This window comes from Benincasa hispida, chromosome 9 (genome assembly GCF_027475165.1).
Source record: "Benincasa hispida cultivar pf3 chromosome 9, pf3_genome.v1.1, whole genome shotgun sequence".
Taxonomy (NCBI): domain Eukaryota; kingdom Viridiplantae; phylum Streptophyta; class Magnoliopsida; order Cucurbitales; family Cucurbitaceae; genus Benincasa; species Benincasa hispida.
This window is the reverse complement of record NC_143486.1, coordinates 7,352,047-7,377,290: the sequence shown is the minus strand read 5'-3', so window position 1 is coordinate 7,377,290 and position 25,244 is coordinate 7,352,047. Positions and strand designations below refer to the sequence as shown.

The 25,244-nt window shown below is 36.4% G+C and overlaps 1 protein-coding gene across 3 annotated transcripts in view; it reads right to left on the bottom strand.

The window, feature by feature from the left end:
* Window positions 1-3,343: 3,343 nt before the first annotated feature.
* Window positions 3,344-25,244, bottom strand: part of LOC120087089 (5'-3' exonuclease family protein) — a 95,780-nt gene continuing 73,879 nt past the window's right edge. For all 3 annotated transcript variants that reach the window (XM_039043967.2, XM_039043966.2, XM_039043963.2), the window contains 5 exons: window positions 11,895-11,945; window positions 10,908-10,966; window positions 6,649-6,693; window positions 6,077-6,151; window positions 3,344-3,656 (listed from right to left, as the gene is read on the bottom strand). In XM_039043967.2, coding sequence (XP_038899895.1) covers window positions 3,537-3,656; window positions 6,077-6,151; window positions 6,649-6,693; window positions 10,908-10,966; window positions 11,895-11,945 — 350 coding nt within the window. In that variant the 3' untranslated portion in view covers window positions 3,344-3,536. The remainder of the gene's footprint in view (window positions 3,657-6,076; window positions 6,152-6,648; window positions 6,694-10,907; window positions 10,967-11,894; window positions 11,946-25,244) is intronic.

Genomic DNA, 25,244 nt, shown 5'->3' with positions numbered 1-25,244 from the left:
TACCGAGTAAAAACTAGTTTTACTAAACTATAGTTTTAGAACCTAAACGATCGAGTATCGAGTTTACTATACGATAGTTACTCGTTGCTACACGATCGAGTATCAAGTCTATACGATAGGTTTTTTCTTCTACACGATCGTTTACTTCCTCTATTCCTTTATCCAAAATCATACAAAGCCCACAACTCCTGGATTCTCACACCGAGAATACCAATATAATCTTGTGGTTGTGTCTTGTTTGCTCGCCAGTGTTCGAGGATCGAGGATCGAGTTCAACTCGTTGGTGATTGAGGATCTTCCAGTTGATCGTTGCATTCGTGCTGTTTAGACGCGTTCGAGTTTGATCGAGGGAAATACGTGAAGAAAAAGTTCTTCAAAGGTATTATACTTGATCTCCTTGTATTTACTTAAGAAGTATGTTGTAATTTATTCTCTATGCATAACTGTTTCTATATGATTGTAAATGTATATGTTCTTTCTCAATGGAACTTGGAACGATCCGCTTCCGCTCACTAGTTCTCTAGATTTAGAGTACCTTCACTGGATAGGTGACCGCCACAATCCCGTCACTAGGAAGTCTTCTTTGGTGAATGTTATAACTGTAACATTCAAATCGAATGTCATTGCATCCTTCCTATTGTCTTCAACCTCCCTCAATAGAATGTAATGGACCAATGGACTATTGAAAATAATGTCCATGTCCATGAATCGCCCAAATATCATCTTCCTGAAGAGGGCAAGCTGAGTGGGAGTAAGTTTCTCTTTCACTATCTTGTTAATTATCCCAATGTGAGAAGATAGGCTGGTCGCTTGAACTGGGAAAGGATCCTGGGAAGGAATCTTGAATTGTCTAGCCACACTACATAGAATAACAAAAAACAGGGGTAAATAAGAATTCTGTTCAATACTCGATACAAGATGTATAATACTCGACGAAACAAGATACTCGATTTTTCGATACCCAATACATGCTACATAGTGTCCCTTACTCGCTACACTACAATTGACTAGATGGTCAATTATTAAGCATTCGGTTTGATATTCCACCTTCATGCATTATCCAACTCAAACCCTAAACTCTAGACAGTCCGAAATAACAAAAATATGAAAACTGAAACGAAACAAACTCGAAGTCCAGCCAAACATGCAAGATAAGAAAACCAAAATGAAAACCGTGTCGGTTGAGTATCGAGTAACATGCAAGCGCATATCGAGGAACATGATGCAGAGATAGTCGAGTTTTGAGTGAATGATGCCAAAATAAAAACAATGAGAAGAATGTTACCTGATGCAGAGATAGTCGAGTTTCGAGTATAGAGGTGTTGTCATCGAAGGATATAAAATCGAACGAACTGAGAGAATAATCTAAGCTCGTCGGAAGTGGTGAAATAATGGACTTCAAATACCTTCAAATGGGTTTAGAATTCAAATGAATCGAGTATCGAGTATGACGTGGATATGATTGAGTATACACATGTTGATTGCAACCTTATCAAGTGACCATGAAGCTGGGTATTGAGTGGTTGTGTATTGAGGAATGTGTGACGAGCGATCGAGTATCGAGTGACGACCCATCAAGGATCAAGTAAATTCGTATTGGCAAGCGCGCAGGGTGCATCTCAGGGCGAATCGATAAATTCACATGCTTATGACGTAAGTAGAAGGCCACTTTCCATTACTTTCTCTATAGGTAGCCATTTTTCATTTGGGCCTCCCAAATGAGGCCATCTGTACAAAAAATCCTTGAAACATTCTTAAGCGATTACACAGCAACTTTTCGTTGGTGGAAGACCACTTTCCATTACTTTTTCTACAAGTGGCCATTTTTCATTTGGGTCTCTCAAATGAGGTCATCCATACAAAAAAACCCATGAATTTGATTTCTTTTTAATTTCAAGTTTGCTATCCGATCTTCTATCTTCTCACTTTTGCCAATCTTCTAGAGATAATTGTTTAAAAGACTCATTTCCTAAGTCCAAAATGACTTTTTCCCCACCTTTTGAAACTTAAGTTTTTAACGTCTTGCTTATATTATCCCCAGGTAATTTCACAAAATCATCCCCACTTTCTTTTTATCTCCCCCTCCATCTTCAACATTTTCTCTCTTTTTCTTCTTTTTTTTTTCTCTCTTTTTTCTTCTCTCCCTCTAGACTTCTACTTTTTGGGCGAATTAGCTTCCTCCACCAGATCTAGCGAGCGACTAGATCTGGTGTATGCGACCAACTTCCACCTTCGTTTCAGTTTGTTGCAAAATAAGATTAAGCGTCGAAGAGTGAGACCAAAGGCAAGATCAAGCGAGAAAGGAAAGAGGAGAGAGTGACAAAAGAGGGAGATAAATGAGAAAGGAAAGAGGAGAATGAGACCAAAGAGTGAGATTGTGAGAAAAATGGAGTAGGGAGAGTAATCTGTGAGTCAAGAGACGAGAAGGAAGAGTGCAAGAACGAGAAAGGCAATATGCATGCACTTCCCCAAGCTTTCCTGCAAGCCTTGAATATTAGGATAAACTCCTCTCGAATTCTATCCCAAACTTGCTTCATCCAACGACATTCCCAAAAACTTACATAGTATTCAATTAGACGATAAAATGTTGCATCCCCTAACTAATAGGAACCCAATTAGGGCCAGATTTGAATATTTTACCTAATATTAAGAGATCATTTTCGCCATTTTCTCGACTTTACTTTGAAGAGTTGGGTTGTAAGAAAGAGCAAGAGATGATAAATATAAGAAAGGCAAAACAGTTGGAAAGTTGCGTGAAAAATTGAGTTTGGAAAGAAAGCCAAGACGACTGAGAGAGATTCCTAAGAGATTTAATTGTTGTATTGAATATTTTGGCATGGAATCGATAAGCTTACTTTACATTTCAGAATCAGTATGTGTACCTTGAAACAAGGTAGAATAAAAGGAAAGTATCGAACTTAAGTGTATCCTAAATATTGCTCTTAGGCCAACGAAACAAAAATAGGTAATAATAATATTTGTAAGGTTAAGTTTCAAAAATTAAATACTTATCATAAGACATTTCCTTTCTTTTGAATTCAAATAAGCAATATACAATTTATTTTGGATTAATTTTCAAATTTTGACTTGAATTTGAAATTTATTATAAAAGTATTAGTAGTGTTTATAAGTAAACTTTTTTTAATAAGAAACCAAATATATTTAAATATTATTGTAGTGCTTTAGTCATATTAATTTGCAAGAACATTTATATGTGAATACTTGTGTTTTCAAATTATTAAAAACAGAAATGACTAACTCGGCTACGTTAAAGTACCCATCTTCTAAAAAATCAACCACATGATTGGAATGTTAAAATATACCCAAATATGTACCAACAGGAGAAGAAAAGAAGCTGACTTTTATTGTGTTTCTCATCTAAGATTAAAGGCTATGAAGAACGAGAACAAGAAAGGGGAATTCATAAAAAAGAACAATGTGATTTCTAAGCTCTACTAGTATCTCCAACGATACAACACAACCAAATTTACATGAAACAAAGTGGGCATACAGTTTGAATATATTGATACCTATAACTAATTTCTATCTAGCTTTTTCCATAAGCGTAGTACTCTCCTGATGATTGGATCAGCTGAAAATCCTTCTGCATATGCACCAATAGCTGTTAAGAGGCTTGTGAATTTCTCCCCATTATCCTATACAACCAAAAAATTCAGTCACAAACAAAAATATACAAATAAAACGAAAACTACTAAAAGAATTTGAATATTCCCAATTAATTTTTAAAGAGCACATATAACCATTTTTTTTATGTGCACAAAGAGAATAGAACAAAGGTAGACTGAAGGGTGGGTAAGTCTACACATTTAAACTTCAATGTTTTTCTTTCCTTAAAAAAAAAAGTTCGAAGACTATTCCATTGACTCGACATTTATGTTTTAAAATGGTAGAAAAACTGGAACTCCAGAAGAATAATTACCATCGAGCATTTGAAAGGTGTACACATATATTATAAGTAGCTGAATATTCAAATGCCAATATTTTTGGGTTATATTAAATTTAATTATATCATTACTCTAAGATTCCCCTCAATCCTTCTAAGAGGAAAAAAAAAAAAAAAAAACTCAATTGTGGAATTAACAATTTGTAAAAGGGTTAAACAATTGGAAATCAATATCAATTGAGATAAAATGGTATTAAAAAGTTCAAATACAGAATCTCTTGCTCAATACCATGTTAAATCACTAATCAACCTAAAAACTTAAGCTTATAAATTATAGTAAATTTAAGGGAAATATCTTTTTGGTCCGAATAGGCGCATTTAGTCCTTGATGTTTCAAATTAGTCACTTTGGTCAATGAGTTTACAGGAATAGTTTAAATGGTCCCTCTAAATAAAAAAAAAGAAAAAAACTTTAAATTTAATATAAAACAAATATAAAGACTGAACTGGCAAAAATGACATGGAAAAAAAACATTTTTTAATCTTTTCCTTTCTTTCTCCTCCCTCTCTCTTGTTCTCTCTCCTCCTCCATTATCAACCTCTTTTCAATTTTTTCAAAACAATAGATAGTGCTGTGGGGTAAGAAGGCTGGTTGTAGCTGAACCGCAGGAGAATGAAAAATGTCTTTGTTGAAATGCAGAATACATCTAGAAAGGAGCGTTTGAATCTAGAAATGAGCATTTGAGGCAAGAAGTGGTGTTGTTTAGTCAAGAGCGTTGTTCAGTCGTGAGGCCTACTATGAAAGGAGTTAAATAGTCATGAAATTGATGTTTGTCATGGGACCCATGAACTCCTTGGAGCAAACAAGAAGTGGAGTAACTCTATTTCCTTAACTCCTACTCGTCGAGCTAAGTATACCCTAAATGATAACCAAGAATCTTTGTTTGATATACAAATGAAAGAAGTAGAAATAAGATGATGTTATCACTGTCATATATGACTAGTCAATCACCTTTTTCTCTCCCACTCGAGATCATTTTAGAGAGCCTTCAATATCAATAACAAATCCGTACTTGACATAATTTTTTTTTTTTTAAAGAAAAAAACAATCTCAATGGAAAACTCCAAGGGAGTGCTCTCTCCCTTTCTTTTACACCTCAATTTCTCCCTCTTTCTCTCTCACTTCTCCACGACAGTCAACGCTGGATTTTAACTCAAATTTGATAAATTGGAATCGTGTGAAATGATAATGATGAAGAGAATGAGTGCAAGAACACTAACGCCTATGCAGATCCATTTTCTGAGTGTTTTTCTGGTAGCATCTTACAGCAAACTCACACACCCTTTTCTGGTAGTATCTTGCAGCAAACTCACACCTTTTTGGTTGTTTTTTGTGTTGGTGTCCAATTTAAATTTGCTCTCATTCACACACCCTTTGTCCAATTCCGAAATTTATCAATGTTATAATCTTGTGAAAAACAGAGCTCGAAACTGACACTAATCAAACATACGCAGAGTCAGAAACTTCCAAACTGGAGATGGCAGCGAAGGAGTAAGTGAGAGAGAAAGAGGGAGAAATTGGGGTGTAAAAGAAAGAGTGAGGGCACTCCCTTGGGATTTTCCATTAAGATCATTTTGAAAAAAATTTGAAAAGAGTTGGTAATGGAGATGAAGAGAGACAAGAGAGAGAGGGATGAAGAGGGAAGAGAGAGAGAGAACAAGAGAGAGGAGGGAGAAAGAAAGGAAAAGATTAAAATAATATTTTTTTTCCATGTCATCTTGCAACTTCTACATTTATAATTTTTTCCTAGTTGATTTAAAGGTTTTTTTTAAAGAGAGGGGCTTTTCAAACCTATTTTTTAAAACTCAAATGATCAGAATGGCTAAATTGAAAGATTAGGGACTAAATGTACCTATTCTTCAAAACTCAGAGACCAGAAAGACATTTACCCCTAAATTTAATTATCACTACTTTAACAATATTCATGTATAGACTTTTACCCTTGAGAGAGTGTCTCATTTTTTAAAACAATATTTTGCCAAATTGAGACTCAATTGGTGGGTCAAATTAAGTCATTTCCTAAGGTTTTAATAAGTTCTAGCAATGCATCACCAGATTGAAAGGTAGAAAATGAAATCAAGAGTGCCATGTCCTATTAATAATAGCACAAACCTCCGGTTTCTTGAATAAAAGATCTCTGGTGGAAAATGGTACCATATAGACTGGAAGATCAGATCGCAAGATTGCCTGCAGCATACAAGACATGGATGAAGCAACAAGTTAAAATAACATGGTGGATGCCAATAGTTACATCAAGTGAAGTACTTGTTTTTGCATTATGTGATAAGAAGGAACGATGGATACATGCTCACTTCGAATTCCACTCCCCTTCGTAATCTCACCCGTAGACCATTCCAAGGGATTAAATGAATATTTGTTTAGAAAATTACAGTTTTTGGAAGATATTTCTTCATATATTTACAATATGTCATAAAGAAATAATTAAAGAAGTTGAGCGCCATGACCGACATCTCAATGAGGGCCTTTTGGGAGGCACGCTTTCCAAAATAATGATCATTGATTAAGACCATAAAGAGTACCGAGGAGAAAAAGGTTAACTAGTCCTTGCAGTTAAAAAGAAAAAGAGAATTATCCCAAAATACCAACCAAATATAGTATATGCAAAATAAATAAATAAATAATTTTCTACACAAGTACCCCCAATAAAACTGAAGGGAAATTACCAGGTCCTTGCTCAAGATAGCTTGTTCAGCATTTGTTACCAACATCTACAAGAAAATAAAGATATTAAGTTTGTTGTATTTGCAACTGATGGATCAGTTCTTAGAGTATTGTATATGTCACACCTTTCATATTATCTTTTAAATGCAAATATCACAAAGTATGACATATCTGTATTAAAAAGAAAAAAGAAAAAAAGTTATTGGTGTCTTGTGCCCACATCCATGTCATTCTTCTCGAGCTCATGCTTCTTAGTTTCACATATTCTTCCAACTATGCATATTTTTTTCCAAACAACTCCATCTTTATAATTTATTTTTCATTTTGTTGCATTGGAAAGAAAGGAAAAAAAACATCTCTACCCAAAACATGCTTACTGAAAGCAGATTGAGTTTTCATTTTTTCCTTTAAGTCGGAATCTCAATCCATGGTTGTAGATTTATGCTTTAATGTTTGTTTTACTACATTAGTTGTAACTAGTTTGTGATTATTATGATCTCCACAAACACAAAAATCAATGTTATGCCTGGTATATCAATTAATTTTTAACATGTTTTAACATGTCAGGGACTTGTTGTACCCAAGATTGAAGGTGTAAGTTTAGGGATTTCATAGAAACAAACTCAAAAGTGCATGGACTAAACTCTCGTGATTTAACTTATCTCTTTTCCTTTTTATGGTACTAAGGTTATTAAAACTAGTTAGGAAGCCTTTGGCACACCTATCTTTTCTTATCACCAATTACTTTTTTTTTTTTTTTTAATTTCATTTAATGTAAGATTATCAATTTGAACCTTCAACCTTTTGGTATATAATCCCCTCCAACCCCTTCTCCCACACATTACTATATGGGTCTACCTTTAGGTATAAGACAAGGAAAAATACCAAAGACTCGTAGAAGATTTATTTATCTCTCATATTGTCTAGATATGGCTTCGGCAATTAGTATGGTAAGCTAATTCATGCATGCCCTAGGGCCAACTCATCTTGAGGTAGTTTGTAGGATCCTAAAATATGTGGTGAAAGGAACTCAGAGAAAAGACATACTTTTAAACAAGCAAGATTAATTTTCTTTTGAAAATGAAACGAATTTTTTCATTAATCAAATGAAAAGAGACTAATGCTCCAAAATACAAGGTATCCAAAGGAAAAAGACATAGAAGAGACAACCACAAATGATGAAGAGTACAAGTGATAGTGAGATAGTAAGGTGTGGACAAGACCTATCCAATGATTGCCACCAACGATGAAATTTGGCAATTTAAGAAGACTCAAGAATTTGAAGAAGAAGAAGAAGAAGAAGAACAGGAAGATGAGCTCCAAGTGACTCAACCGAACATAGGGGATGAACTTCCACGCACCTTACTAACTCCCACTTCCGATTCTCATGCTCAAAGACATGCACTTTTCCGGACAAAGTGTAATATTCATGGGAAAGTATGCATTGTCATCGTGGATGGAGGCAGCAATGAGAATTTAGCATCTAAAAAGCTGGTTCAGGCACTTAAACTCAAGGTTGATAACCATCCAAGTCCTTACAAAGTAAGTTGGATAAAAAAGGGTGGCGAAGTCCTAGTGAACCAAATTTGTACCGTCCCTTTATCCATTGGGAGCCATTATAAGGATCAAATCATTTGCAGCGTCCTAGATATGGATGCCTCCCATGTCCTCTTGGGAAGACTTTGGCAATATGACAATCAAACACTTCATAAAGGGAGTGGCAATACATTTGAATTTGATTGGATGGGAAAGAGAATTCTCCTCCTACCACTCAAGAGTAACATCTCTGCCCCTTCAAGTTCTGTGCAACCTAAACAAAAGGGACACTTCTTCACCTTCCTTTCCAATAAAGAAGCAATCACCCCAGCCTTTGCCACTCCCATGCGCCTTCTTATCAAGAAAAATAAACCTATTATTCGGCCCAGCCCTATTAGCAGGGTTCAGCATCTTTTAGATCAATTTCCTACTCTCACAACCCCACCAAAAGACCTACCACCACTCAAGGACATCCAACATAACATAGATGGCTCAACATTTCCTCACCTTCCTCACTACAAAATGAGTCCATCCGAGTATCAACTACTTCATGAGATAATTCAGGACTTGCTTCATAAAAAACATATTCATCCAAGCCTGGTCCTTGTGCAGTGTCAACCTTTTTAGCTCCAAAGAAAGATGGTCCATGCTGCTTATGCCGCGCAATAAATAAAATAACCATAAAGTAGCTGATGCTTTAATTAGGAAAACCTATTTATTAACACTTTTACGTGGATCCATTATTGCTTTTGACCATCTTCCTACATCTTATGAAAATGACCCTGATTTCCATAACACATGGCAATCTTGTTTAACAAACAGCAGCTATAAAGACTTCCACTTGATGGATTCCTTTTTAAAGGCAATCAATTATGGGAGAGACCTGTTTCTCCAAATAAATCAATAATATATTACTTTTGATTCACAAAAATACCTTTTTTTACATCTCACAAATTCCAGCCCTAGGAAGTAATGTAGGTTTGGGACACCAACTAGAAGTTGGTGGAGTGGGTTATTATAACTCATTCCATGTTTGGGACACCTAGTTGTGTGTACAACTATTTATGATCATCAATTAAGTATAGTAAATACTATTTCAAACTCTCTTTACTACAGTATTTACTATTTCTCACTCGTTCTGTCTTTTATTTTTTGCTACAGTGTTTACTATTTTCTATTTAAACAGAAATAATTTCCATTCAAAATGCATTTTTTACATCAAGCTGGTGAAGGGCCAATCTAAATTTGTTACAAGTGATAAAAGAATTCTAATGGAATTAATTTTAGTCATAGGAGCAAAACTTTCCTTATAATCAATCCCATAAGTCTGAGTGAATCCTTTTGCTACTAGTCTTGCTTTATATATTTTAACATTACCATCAGGATTACATTTTATGGTAAAGACTCATTTACACCCCAATGTTTTCTTATCTGTTGGCAAATCCACTATTTCCCATGTACCATTATGTTATAGAGCATTCATCTCTTCCATGACAGTTACTTTCCAATTTAGATAATCTAAGGCTTCTTATATATTTGACAAGTTTTTGTAAGATATATAATTTGCAATGGGATACTTAGTGCAAGCTCTAGTACCTTTTCTCAAGGTAATAGGGATATCAAGATCAGAGGTAAAAGGTAAAATAATTGGAAAGACATCAAGCAAGACATTTTCAATGGTTGGAGAGACATCGATGAAATAGGAGTGGAAGGTTGGTTATCTAGAGTTTGAGAACCATCCCTTAGAGTTTGAGATTAGATCAGTGACGAGTCAGCTATTTGGTATTTTCTTGTTTGATTGAGTCTTCTTTTAGTATAAAACATAAACTAGGGTTTGATGTTGAAAGAACAACTAGGGTTTTCTTCTTTTCTTGTTTTCTTTATCTTTATCTTTATTTTTCATTTTTTTTTTAATTCCCCAGCTCTGTACCAACTTGGCTTGAATGGAATAAGATATTTTGTATTGCAATAATTAACCATAAGATACATGACCTTCTTGTATAGGAAGAAGGCTTAATACATAAAAAGATAGTATCCCTAAAATAAAATCCTCATTGATTTTACGGCTAATCAGCATATGTATTTACAACCAAACCAACAATTATGGTTGGATTTTTTCCTTTTATGTAATAGGTTTTTCTTCTAATTTAGGATACATAATTGTCATATTGAAAAATAAGAAAGAGAAATTATTTAATAGAATTCCAATTTTAACTGATTTTATTAGCAGGGGAGGATAACTTGTTCGGGACCAGATAAAAGAAGTATTTTCATAATCTTGAGTGAATGATTAGTTCTCGACCAACTTTAATAAAATTCAGTCATTAAGGGTGAAATAAGGAGCTTCGTATCAGCTAGGTTCCACAAACAAATCTGATTACACATAAACTAGAAAGAAAAGGGGAAAAAAATATATACACATATAAAACTGACTTCAAACATAACTGAGATTATTTAAGCCCCTTTGATTATAATTTTGTTTCTGTTTTGAAAAAATAAGTCTGTTTCCTAGAACTTTTTTATCAGAATTGTTTTATAAGTCTGACTTCGATCCAGACATCTAGAAGGCTGAATGGAATCAAGTCCAGCACTGAACAACATGACTAAATTAATAAAATTCATTAACTGCATAAGCTTGCCCCATCTAATACACTGAAAATAATCCAAGTGTTTTCTTAAATATTTTGTTTCAGAAGTCAGTTATTGTACTCTATAATAGACATACCTTCCTAATACGTTCATCTTCCACTTGATCAACATGTTGCAACAAATTTTCTAACGTGCCTGACCAGTAAGAATTTGTAAATAAGTACACGCAAACCATCAGATTTCAGGCACCACAGCCAACAGAATAAAGGACAAAGATTAGAAATATAATAAACACAAAAGTATAGTACCACGGCATTCTCATTTTATTTCACTAATACAGTTCTAATTTTTACCTTCTACGGTCAATCACTTCTTCTTCTTCTTCTTTTTTCTTCTGAGATTTTAGGATTACTTTTGCGGAAAGTGTTTATTGTTACTAATATTATTATTATCATTATTTTATTTTTTGCAAGGAAACAATTTTCCATGGATGGAATGAAAAATTACAATGGAAGTCTTTTAACTCCCAACAATTTTAAAATAGAAAACACGCGCACACAGCCCCAAACACAAAATACAAAATCTATTCAAAACTATTGCAGTAAGGGTTTTAAATAGGTTATATATTTTTTAAATTCTTTTAGTCAGGATTTCTCCTCCATGTCCATTCTTTTAATATTTTTCCCATGAATATTTTTATTCCATCAAATCAAAAAGAGGGAAAAAAAGGATATCTCAAACATAAGATTACAAGTTGAAACTGCCATTTTGAAAAGATGCCAGGAGAAACTAAAATCAAATTGCCAAAATATTTTATTATTCATCTCACATGTTCACGCTTATTTGAAATATAAAAGAGTTGAAGATTTATACTCATTTATAACCTTAATAGTTTAGGACTTGTATCCGGATGGAAAAATTATCTCCCGACTTACAATTGTTTTTTTTAAGAAAAATATCTCCTGATTTATAGGATTTGTTATTTCTTTGAATTTAATAGGCAGCTGTAAGACAGGCATTCACCAAATCTAGTGTAAAATACAGAAGGTAAGCAAACATGAGATTGAATAAATTGTAGTCCACAATTCTCTGGGGAAGGCATTGCTCTCTTAAACCTACTCACCAAATCTAATGATAAGTTCCACAGCATTGACATTACCAATTCCATCCACTCCTGCATTTAGAGTTATGAGAACATCAATCACCATAAAGTTGATAAAAGACATTGTAAACTAGTAACGATGGAAATGCGGTCTACCGCTATATTTTCAGTCCTTGGTTAGTTGGGAAACTTCGCCTAATCCTAACTAGCACAAGGTCATAAACTTAGTTAATCGGTTGGGTTATAGTAAATTTAATTTTTTTTTCAAAAAAGGAAACAATCTCTTCATTAGATAATGAAATGAGACAAAGCACAATATACAATAAGAAAACAACGAGCAATAAAAACTAAGGATCGGGAGGTGCACTCGTGCATCTCAACTAAGTTGACACCCCCTTAACACCTTCATCATATCCAAATCATCCTAAAGAATAAACAAATACGATCAAATATCCGATGAATAGATTACAACTCACCAACATAATAAACTAATGACAAACGAACAAAGCCACAAAACTTAATCTACCAACAGTACACAGAACATCCAAAAATACTACTAAAGACCGTGATACAGTGAACTTCTAAGAAGCTGGAGAAACGAAGGCCAGTCAGTTTAAGCACAATTCTTGAATTGAAAAATATGCAAAATGTTTGGATAGTGCGCACCAGGACGAGGCGTTAAGCTGGGCTGTCTCAAAACGCTCAAACCAAGTCACCCCCTTGTCATAGAAGACCCGTTGATTCCTTTCAAACCAAAGATCAGCCAGCAATGATTTCACCGCATTGAACCATAACAATTTAGCCATCTTCTTCAAAGGAGGGTCCATCAAGATTTGCAAAATGTTAGAGCGAAAATGGTTTCCAAAGACCCATTTCAAGTTAAAAATCGAGAACAATCTCAGCCAACATTGTTCTGCATAGCAGCAAACAAAAAAAAAGATGTTGCAGGTACTCCGTATCTGCCATACAAAGAGGGCAAATTTGTGGAGATAGACAATGGTTGGGCAGCTTCTTTTGCATCGCAGAGGAGCAGTTCAACTCTCCAAACATCATTATCCACACTAAGATGTTAACTCGCCGAGGGCTTTTAGTTTTCCACAGTGCTTTCTCCAGCTGCTAAGAACCAGGGGAAAAAACTGGTATTTTCGTCTCCCAAATTCAACCAATTCAACTTGCACTTTTGATTAAGCTATTCTCAGATCGATCTCCGCTGAAGAGGATTCAGAATTTTCTGCCAAGCTGTCTCTTTTGCTAATTTCTTCAAGAAATCTTTCTTCCTGTTTTCTTTGATTGCCCTTAAAATCCGCATGCCATTTCTTTAAAACATTCTTTAGACTCCTTACTTTTGAGGATATGACAAAGCCAACCCAATCTTGATTGTTACTACGGCTCAAATGTCTTTCAATTACCCGGCAATCCTTATTTAGCAACCAGCTATTGCAGAATCGAAAGGGTGAAGGGCCCCACTCAACAGTGCGTACCTTTCTTGTAACTTCAGTATTTTCAAATGCCTCATCCCAACCATTTGATACTAAAAACTGGTCGATAAGTGAGTGAGAAACCACACTTCCTTCTCTGGACCATGTGAATCGGCCTTGGACAGGAATTTCCAACAAATTTGCCTCATCTATGAAATTACTAAATTTCCTCATTCCTTTCGTTACTCTTCCCACAGGGAATCGTTCCTGAGCCCTTCGAGTCATGTTGAAATCATTGCCTAGGCACCATGGTTCTGCACAGTAGGAGGAGATGGAAGAAAGCTCCGGCCAAATGATTTTTTTCTCTTTGTAATCAATCGGCCCATATACATTTGTGATCCAACAAACTTTTTTGTTAATAGTTGTACATTTCACCATCAAAGAATAGCCTCCTTTGAGAACTTCAGTAACCGCTATCTTGCTTTCATCCCACATTGTTAATATGCCACAAGATCTGCCATAGGCTTCAACACACACCCGTCCAACATCTTTCGAGCTCCATAAGGCTATAATGAAGTCGATATCGATATCAAAGCTTTCTCTTTTTGCTTCCTGGATCAGTACCATATCAGGATTTATATTCCTTAATTCTCGTTTGCACACCCATTGTTTAGAAGAGTCATTTAGACCTCTTGTGTTCCTGAAAAGATCTTCATAGGACAAAATGGATTCTGAATTTTCTACTCCTCTGAATGCTGCCTCTCTTTTCAATCGAGAGTTGTATCACAAGCTTCAACTATAGATAACATTCGCCAATTGTTATAGTTGTACTCAATAGTTTTAGTGAGAATAATGATCTTATTCCCTTAATCAAATTGAAGATACATATATATAGGCAACTAAGAAACCCTAATCTAGGAGATATAAAATTACAATAAATGACAACTAATTATAATTATAAAATAAATACATATTATAACACTCCCCCCCAAGCTAGAGCAAATATGTCAATTATGTCCAGCTTGTTGCACACATAGCTTATTCTTCCTCCGTTTACTGCTTTAGTAAGGATATCTCCCAAATGTTCTCCAATCTTCACATATCTTGTAGATATCAACCTTTCTTGTATTTTCTCGCGAATAAAATGATAGTCCACGTCAATGTTTAGTTCGTTCATGAAATACTAGGTTGGATGAAATATGGAGAACAACTTGATTATCACACCATAGTTTAGTTGGCAAAGTAACACTGAAGCCCATCTCAGAGAAAAATTGATGTATCCACACTATTTCACACACAGATTGTGCCATAGCTCTATATTCTGACTCAATACTCGAACGAGAAAATACATTATGTTTCTTACTTTTCCACAATACGAAGTTTCCTCCTAAAAAAACACAAATCCAGAGGTTGATCTCTTATCTTCTCGAGATCTAGCCCAATCAACATCTGAAAAATATTCAACCCTTGTATGACCATGATCTATATATAAGATCTCACGTCTAGGTGTAGCTTTTAGATAACATAGGATTTTTTCAACTGCAACCCAATAATCCACAGTCGGGGACGACATAATTGACTCACAATACTCACAGAATACGCAATGTCAGGTCGTGCCACTGTTAAATAGTTTAACTTTCCAACTAATCTTCTATATCTCTCAAGATCTTTAAACAATCCTCCTTCCTTAGCAAGTTGCAAATTTGGTATCATCAGAGTACTACATTGTTTGACTTCTAGTTTACCTGTCTCAGACAACAAATCAAGTATGTATTTTCATTGGGATAGGTAAATATCTTTCTTGCTTTTCATTACATCAATACCCAAGAAATACTTCAATGGTCCCAAATCTTTGATATGAAATTGACCCTGGAGAAAAGTCTTGAGAGAGGATATACCTGATACATCATTTCCAGCGATAACGATATGATTAACATATACAACAAGCAAAGCAATACCATTGTCAGATCGTTGATAGAAAACAGAATGATCGGACTTACTTTTCTTCATACCAAAACATTCGAGTGCTTGACTAAACTTCCCAAACCATGCTCAAGGACTTTGTTTTAGTCCATAGAAATATTTTTCAAGGCGACACAACTTATCATTCTCCCCCTTAGCAACAAACCCAAGTAGTTGCTCCATATAGACTTCCTCTTGAAGATCACCATGAAGAAAAGCATTCTCAATGTCAAGTTGATGCAAAAGCCAATTGTGAATAGCAGTCATCGATAAAAACAGTCGAATGAAAGTTAATTTAGCAACAGAAGAAAATGTATCTGAATAATCAGTCACATAGATTTGGGCAAAAACTTTGGCAACAAGACGAGCTTTCAACCGAGCCACTATTCCATCGAGATTGGCCTTTATAGCGAACACCCATTTACACCCAATAGCTTTCTTTCCAACTGGACGCGAAACGAGATCCCAAGTACCATTATCATCCAAAGCAGTCATCTCCTCGATCATTGCACTACGCCACCCGGGATGAGATAAAGTTTCATTAATAGAGTTAGGGATAGAGGTGGAATCAAGAGATATAATAAAGGAATAAGTGGGAGAAGACAACTGGTTATACGAAACAAACGAAGAAATAGGGTAAGTACAAGTGTGTTTACCTTTTCGAAGGGCAATGGGAAGATCATCACTCAGTCCCGGATCAGATGTCGAAGAAGCCAGTGGTGGAGGACGTGGGTCTGAAGATGGCTGTGGAGGACGCCTGGAGTAGACTCGAGTAACCGGAGGGTCAGAAGGAAGAGACACAGAGGAAGGTGGAGAGAGGATGATGTAGAAGATGTAATCTCATAGATAAAAAGATCTACATCCTCCCTCTAACACAGACTCAACGGTGATGGACTAAAGGGTATATCTTTGAAAAATGTAACAATAGGAGATATGAGAAACTTGTTCAAAGTAGGACAATAACAACGATAACCCTTGTGAACAAGAGAATAACCTAAGAAAATGTATTTCAAAGATTTCGGATCTAATTTGGTACGATTTGGATGAATATCCTGAACAAAACAAACACAGCCAAAGATCTTAGGAGCAACAAAAAACAAAGATTTCGTAGGAAAAAGAGTACGATGAGGAATCTCTCCATTGAGGACAGAGAAAGGCATTCTATTAATCAAGAAGCAAGCAGTAGATATAGAATCAGCTCAAAATTGCTTTGGAACACGCATTTGAAAGGATAAGGCGCGGGCTGTTTCAAGGAGGTGTGTGTTCTTTTTTTCAGCAACTCCATTTTGAGATGGAGTGTCTGCTCAAGAGGATTGATGAATGATGTGACCACATAAGTAAGATCTAAGTACATGAGAGAAATATTCACCAACATTATCAGTTCGCAAGGTTTTGATAGAGACGTTAAATTGATTTCGAATCTCGGCATGAAAAGCACAAAAATGAGACAATAACTAAGAATGATTTTTCATTAAGTATAACCAGTGTTTTAAAAAGCCCTCTCAGGCGCGCACCTAGGCGCGCATAGGCCCAAGGTGCAGGTCTGGCGCCTTGCCTTAGAAAAGCGAGGCTCACAAAATAAGGCACGCCTTAGGCGTGCGCCTTTTGTGAAGCCCCAAGGATCAAAGCCTTGCTCCTTGGGGCTTTTCAATTATTTTTAAAAAATAGTAATAATTAAAGGTTTTCCTTCCTTATTAACTAAAAGGATCAAGTTACCAAACCTAAATGCAAAATTTCTTGTGTCTGGGTCCCTTTTTTTCCATATTTCCACTTCAATTATACTCTCTTTTTAATATAATATTTTTATATATAGTGCACCTCACAAAAAAGAAGCCCGGGCTTTTTTGTGCACCTTGCGCCTAGGCTCCAGAGGGACATTGCGCCTTAAGGCGCCTTGGGCATTTAAAAACACTAAGTATAACCAAGTCATACGAGAATAATCATCAACAAAAGTAACAAAGTAACGAAAACCTATTAGGGACACGACTGAACAAGGACCCCAAATATCATAATGGACTAACTCAAAAGAAGCACTAGCTCGTTTATGAACACTAGGACTAGAACTAAGACGATGAAATATAGAAAACTGACACAAATCACAATTCAAAGACGATAAGGAACGAAATTCTGGATAAAGTTTCTTCAACACAAACAATGCTGAATGACCCAAACGACAATGGACTTCAAACGGGGATGTAACTCCAGAGGCAGCCAGTGATAGAAAAGGTCCATAAAAAATTGGATAAATGTAAAAGATTTAATCTCTCAAGAGGAGGAAGGGCAACCCTATGCACCTAAGGTTAATTCGAAATTTCTTTTGGGAAGGTCACAAAGGAAACAAAATCAACCATCTGGTAAATTGGAGCATTATCTCTCAGTCTTTTAAGTGATGGAGGTCTCGGCTTGGGTGGGCTTAAAATTGGGGCTGGCATTATATGGTGGAGGAAAACTCCCTTTGGAGACAAGTGACCGCAAGCATCCATGGGAAAGGCCCTTTCAACTGGCACTCATCGGGCAAATGTGGGAATAGTTTGAGAAGCCCTTGGATTAATATCTCAAGAAGCTGGTCAAAAGTGGAGTCTTTGGCTTCTTTCATTCTTGGGGATGGCACTCGAATTGCTTTTTTGTCAGATCCTTGGATTGACTCAATCCCTTTGTCTACCCTCTATCCAAGTTTGTTTGTTATAATTCTATAGTTAGGGTTTTCGATTCTTGTAAATATTTTGTGATATTTTCCTTTTCTATGCTTTGTATACTTGTATATATTCATATCTTTGGTGAATGAATAGAGCATTCTGATTCTTTCTCAAACCTAAGGGTTTTACTTGGTATCAGAGCTCTCTAAACAAACTTAAGATTTTGTGAACCTTAGGGTTTGAGAATTTAGAACCCGTTTGTGATACGTTTAGGGTTTTGTGGAGAGGTGAGTTTACACTTTTGCTCACAGTCGCCGTCTTCGGTTCGTTTGCCATCGTTAGCCGCCACTGCCGGCGGAAAAAAAAAAGTAGTTTTTTTTTTGACACCGCGCAGTCCAACGAGGAGCCCAGCCGCCGATCTACAAAACCCCAAAGTCCGGTTGCTATCTGACCAGTGCGTGAGGCTCACGCGCCGCTTGTTCCAACCTATTGTCCGTCCACGCACCGACGTTTGTAGGCACGTGCACCGTTTTTTTTTCGTCCGTCTTTTGTGGGTTTCCTCAGTGTTGTTGGCTCTTCTTGGTGGTATGTTTGTTTGGGATATATAGATATACTCATTGCTTGTAAAGATATCTCTTCGGTAAATTACGGTTTGATTCTCTACTGTCCGGTGTCTATTTTTTTAGGTAATGGCTAATAAGAAACCAATAATGTCTGAGATTGTTCCTATGGTGTCAAAAGTAACTGAACACAAGTTGAATGGATCCAACTACTATTCATGGAGATCAAATCCAGGAGGTGTTGTTTGCTATTATTGTCATAAACCTGGCCATACGAAACATGAATGTAGAAGATTGCTGAATAAGGGTCAGAGGATGCTATCACCCTCTGCACATGTTGAGTCTACTCCTGATAATCTTGACAAGTCAATTACCATTTCTGCAGAGGAGTTTGCTAAATTTCAGTAGTATCAAGAGTCATTGAGGGCATCATCTTCTACTCCCATTACGACCATTGCAAAGACAGGTAACATTTCTAAATGCCTTCTTTCCTCCACGTCAAAATGGGTCATTGACTCTGGCGCTACAGACCATATGACAGGTAACCCCAGTTTATTCTCTAACCTTTGTACATCTACCTCTTCACCTAATATCACTATAGTTGATGGAACTTCCACTCCTGTTTTAGGATCAGGAACCGTCCATCTCACTGAATCAATTTCTTTGTGATCAGTTTTAAATTTACCAAATTTCTCGTTTAATTTGATTTCGGTCAGTAAACTCAATCGTGATCTTCATTGTTGTCTCCTTTTTTCCTGGTTATTGCTTATTTCAGGATCTTACGACGAAACAGACAATTGGGAAAGGGCGGGAATTTGGAGGTCTTTACATCTTTGAACCACAAACACCTATGGTCATCACATGCTCTAGCGTGTCGTCTCCCTTTGAAGAGCATTGTCGTTTGGGTCATCCGTCTATCTCTGTGTTGAAGAGTCTTCATCCACAACTTCAACATTTGTCTTCTTTAGATTGTGAGTCGCGTCACTTTACTAAATTTCATCGTTTGAGTTTGTATCCTCAAGTCAATAAACGAGCTAGTGCTCCTTTTGAATTAGTCCATTCTGATGTTTGGGGTCCATGTCCTGTTGAGTCCAAAGGAGGGTTTAGGTATTTTGTTACATTTGTCGATGACTATTCTCGTGTTACGTGGTTATATTTAATGAAAAGTCGTTCCGAGTTACTTTCTCATTTTCGTAACTCCCATGGCATTCTTCATCAATCTTCTTGTGTTGATACTCCATCTCAAAATGGGGTTGCAGAACGAAAAAATTGTCATCTCCTTGAGACAGCCAGAGCATTGATGTTTCAGATGCATGTTCCAAAATCCTTTTGGGCTGATGCTGTTTCCATAGCTTGTTTCTTAATAAATCGCATGCCCTCTTCCATTCTTAAGGTTGAGATACCTTTTCGTACTTTATGCCCCAAGCAACATTTGTTTCTCATTCCACCCAAAATATTTGGTTGTACCTGCTTTGTTCGGGATGTTCGGCCTCAGCATACCAAGCTGGATCCAAAGTCCTTAAAATGTATTTTCCTTGGTTATTCCTATGTCCAAAAGGGGTATCGGTGTTATTGTCCTAGTCTAAATAAATATTTAGTCTCTCCTGATATCACGTTTTTTTAACATACCCCATTTTTTTCATCACCGTCTTTCTCTTCGAATAAGAGTCAGGGGGAGCATAAGGAATTAGAGGATGATTTCCTTGTCTACACAGTTATTTCTCCTTCTGATCCTCTTCCTGATTCATCTCTACCTGTGACTATCTCTACTCTTCCTCCCATCGTTAAGGTCTATACTCGACGAAAGCCTCCTCCAATTCCATGCCCTGTACCAGAGTCTTCTTCGTCATTGGATCCAGAAACGGGTGATGATCTTCCTATTGCTCTTCGTAAGGGTAAACGTACATGTGCTCATCCTATTTCCTCTTTTGTTTCATATAACCATTTGTCGCCTTCCACATGTTCATTCATTGCATCCTTAGAGTCTATATCCATCCCAAAAACTGTTCATGAGGTTTTGTCTCATCCTGGTTGGTGTGCCACAATGGTGGAGGAGATGATTGCCTTAGATGATAATTGTACTTGGGATTTAGTTTCTCTCCTACAGGAAAGAAGGCTATCGGTTGCAAATGGGTGTTTGCAGTTAAAGTCAATTCTGATGGTTCTATTACTCGATTAAAAGCGCGCCTCGTAGCGAAAGACTACACAAAAACTTATGGCGTTGACTATGCTAATACTTTCTCCTATAGCAAAAATGGCATCTGTGAGGTTGTTTATTTCATTAGCTTCAATCAATCATTGGCCTTTACATCAGCTTGATGTTAAAAATGAATTTCTTCATGGTGATCTTCAAGAAGAGGTGTATATGGAGCAACCACCAGGGTTTGTTGCTCAGAGGGAGAATGGAACGGTGTGTCGCCTTCGTAAATCCTTGTATGGATTAAAGCAGAGCCCACGAGCTTGGTTTGGTAAATTTAGTCAGTTGATTGAAAGCTTTGGAATGTGGAAGAGCATGTCAGATCATTCAGTCTTTTTTAAGAGAACTGAGGGTGGTGTCATCTTGTTAGTCCTATATGTGGATGATATTGTGATTATTGGTGATGATGTTTTAGGTATCCAATCTCTAAAAACCTTTCTTCATAGTCAATTCCATACAAAAGATTTGGGCATGTTGAAATACTTCTTAGGAATTGAAGTAATAAGAAGCAAGAAAGGAATTCTATTATCACAGAGAAAATATGTACTTGACTTGTTGACTGAAACAGGAAAGCTAGGGCTAAGCCATGTAGTACCCCAATGATGCCCAACTTACAGCTTACAAAAGATGGAGAATTGCTAAAAGATCCTGAAAGATATAGGAGGTTAGTGGGAAAACTTAATTACCTTACAGTGACTCGAACCGACATAGTCTATTCAGTAAGTATTGTGAGTCAGTACATGTCATGCCCTACAATTGATCATTGGGCTGCATTGGAACAGATTCTTTGTTATTTGAAGGTTGCTCCTGGGCGTGGTTTATTATATAAAGATTATGGTCATACTAATATTGAATGTTTCTCAGACACTGATTAGGCAGGATCTAAAGAAGATAGAAGATCAACCTCAGGGTATTGTGTTTTTGTTGGTGGTAATTTGATTTCTTGGAAGAGTAAGAAACAAAATGTGGTGTCACGTTCAAGTGCAGAATCAGAATATAGAGCAATGGCACAATCTGTGTGTGAATTGATTTGGATATATGAACTTCTTGTTGAGTTGGGATTTGAAATCACCACACCGACAAAGTTGTGGTGTGATAATCAAGCAGCACTTCATATTGCGTCTAATCCAGTATTTCATGAAAGGACTAAATATATTGAAGTTGATTGTCATTTTGTACGAGAGAAAATTCAACAAGGGTTGGTATCTACAGGATATGTGAAGACTGGAGAACAATTAGGAGATATCTTCACGAAAGCATTGGATGGAAGACGTATAGATTATCTATGTAACAAGTTGGGCATGATTAACATATATGCTCCAATTTGAGGGGTAGTGTTATAATTCTATAGTTAGGGTTTTCCATTCTTGTAAATATTTTGTGATATTTTCCTTTTCTATGCTTTGTACACTTGTATATATTCATATCTTTGGTGAATGAATAGAGCATTCTGATTCTTTCTCAAACCTAAGAGTTTTACAATTTAGAATCACCTTGTTGCCAAGGAGTTCCATAGCTTCTTATTGGGATCATTCTCTGAGCTCTTGGTCCATTGTTTTTCATCGTTTGCTTAAAGATGAGGAAATAATACAATTTCAGGCCTTGCTACTACTCCTCTCAGGAAGGACAATTTCAGCCAGCCCAGATTTCAGATCATGGTCTTTGGAAGCATCAAGCTTCTTCACAATTAAGCCTCTCACCACTCATCTCTCCCCTTCGTTCCCAATGGATAAAAGCCTTTTCAAGGCTCTATGGAAGACAAAGAGCCCGAGGAGAGTCAACATTCAGATCTGGTTTGGATAATGCTTTTTGGACTCTTAAACTGCTCCTCGGTTATGTAAAGAAAACTTCAATCGGCCTATTTATCGCCTTCTATTTGTTCTTTATGCAAAAAGGCAGAGGAGGACTTGCAACGCCTCTTCTTCAATTTCCCATACTCAGAAAGTTGTTGGTGGTCTTTTTTCTACAACTTTAACTTTGTTGGGGTATTCGGAGACAATTTTAGAGGTAATGTACTTCATCTTTTATTGGGCCCCCTCTCTTAAAAAGAGACCAAGATTACTTTAGATCAATATGGTTAAGGCTATTCTAGCAGACCTATGGTTTGAAAGAAATCAAAGAATTTTCCATAATAAAGAAACTTGTTGGAGGGCTCGGTTTGACCCAACACGAAGAAACACTTCAGCTTGGTGCTCTTTAAGTAGTGACTTCGAAGACTTCTCTATATAAGATATAAATTTGAATTGGTAGGCTTTCATCTCCCATGCTCCTTAGGCATTTTGTCTAGATTTTATTTTCGAATTCTCTTTGTATCACTTTTCTCGTATTTCTTTGGCCTTAGTACTGTTGTATGGACATGATGAGAGCGCTAAGGGGGTGTCAACCTAGTTGAGATGCCCGGATGTGCCTCCTGATCCTTTCATTTTAGTTTTGTTTTGTTTTGTCTCATTCTGATATGTATTCATGCTCCTCGTATAATTCTCTTGTCCCTTGAGCATTAATCTCATTTTATTTTCCTAATAAAGAGGCTCGTTTTCTTTTTTTTAAAAAAAAAAAAAAAAAAACTCCAGAGCAAGCCATAGCTTTCGGTATCTGATGGTAAAAAATGTAAAGACCCCCCAACTCATGTCCTCTACCAATAATCTTCTTCGTCGTACGATCCTGAAACAAGCAATAACCAGGAAAAAAAGGAGACAAAACAATTAAGGTCACAAGTAAGCTAGCTAATAGAAATTAAATTAAAAGACAATTGGGGTAAATGTAATACAGAGGACAAAGAAAGTGATGGAGTGAGAGAAATGGTGTCGGATCCAAGAATAGAGGAGGTTGATCCATCTGCCAAAGTGACAGACAGAGATGAGACAGAAGACAAAGGCATAGAAAATAAGTTAGAATTACCTGTCATATGAGCGGTGGCACCAGAGTCTATGACCCATTTGGTAGATGATGTAAGAAGACATTTCATATTACCTGCCTCGGCAATGTTGGCAATAGAACTAAGGAAGAAGATGCCTATAAGGATTCCTGGAATACTTGAGATTTAGCAAAGTCGTCAGCAGAGATGGTAACAGACTTCTCAGCCTGGTGGAAGTTATCTGAGCATGTTGAGATTGTTGAGTCTTATACAACTACTTTCGACAATCACGTTTCATATGTCCTGACTTACGACAATAGTGACAGACGATCTCCTAAGAATCTGATATTCGATTATCATAACTAGGCTTCTGAAAATTGTTAGTCATCCCTAAAGTACCGCGAGAGTTATTATTATTCTTACTCATAAGAGCATTGTGAGATTGAGAAACAGGCGAATTAGATTGAGAACTCTCAATACGAAAAACATGACTGAAGGCTTCTTCTAATGAAGGAATTGCAGAATCAGAAAGAATCTGTGTTTTAACCATTCCAAACTCAGGTAAAAGTCCATTAAAAAGTGTCACAACAACCATCTTTTCTCGCTGAGCTTGTTGAACTTTGATATCGGGAATAAACTGCAATAGTAAAGCAAGTTCAGCAACTGTCTTCTTAAGTCTCATAAAGTAACTTGTAATAGATTCTGTTTTCTGTTCAGTTCAAAAGAATTGCATACAGACATCAAACATTCTATGAACGTGTTCTTTTCCAAAGTATAGAAATTCCAAGAATTCTAAGAGTTCTTTCACAGAATCACAATGATCTACCAAACCAACAACCTCACTTTCAATAGAATTCTTAATTTGAAGATAAAGTCGAGCATCATCACGAAGCCAAGCCTTTTTATTTTCATATTTTGGTGGCTCCTCAGTCATATAATCATCCATATTTGTACTAAGCAAATAAAATTGAATTGTCCGACGCCAATCATAGTAATTCGATCCATTTAACTTGTGTTCAATTATCTTCGATGATAGCGGAATTGCATTAGATACTACCATATATGCTTTACTTCATCCATTATGAGCTAATAAACAGTTTGTAGATCTCACGAGCGAAAAGAACAAACCAAAATCGAAATCAAAGGTGAACCAAAAGAACAAAATAGCTCCAAATTGAACAAAACAACAACAAACCCTAAGCACAAAAGGGTATTTTTTCCAAATAACTCATAATTGAGTAGATTTCAATGGAACCAAATGCACAGAACAATCAGAAAAGATGAGCCAAGAAGAACCTAACTGATAGAACGTGGAGAAGTGGTCCCACGCACTGGAGTGTGGCGACAGAGTAGAATCAGAGTGGCAACGCGTGAGCTTCACGCGCAGACGTTTCTGGCGACTGACAACGGCAGACTTGATCGGATGGCGACAACGCTTCTCCTGGGATGGGTGGTGTAGACAAATGGCCACTCAAACTTGATGAATCAACTCAAACCCTAACCTTGTGAGAAGCGTAAACCCTAACATAGCCGTCCAACGAAAATTCTAAACCCTAGCCTACTCTGGTACCATGTACTCAATAGTTCTAGAGAGAATAATGATTTTATTCCCTTCATCAGGCTGAAGATACATATATATATACGCAACTAAGAAACCCTAATCTAGGAGATATAAAATTACAATAAAGGACAGCTAATTATAATTACAATATAAATACATATTATAACACAATGAACACCAAGA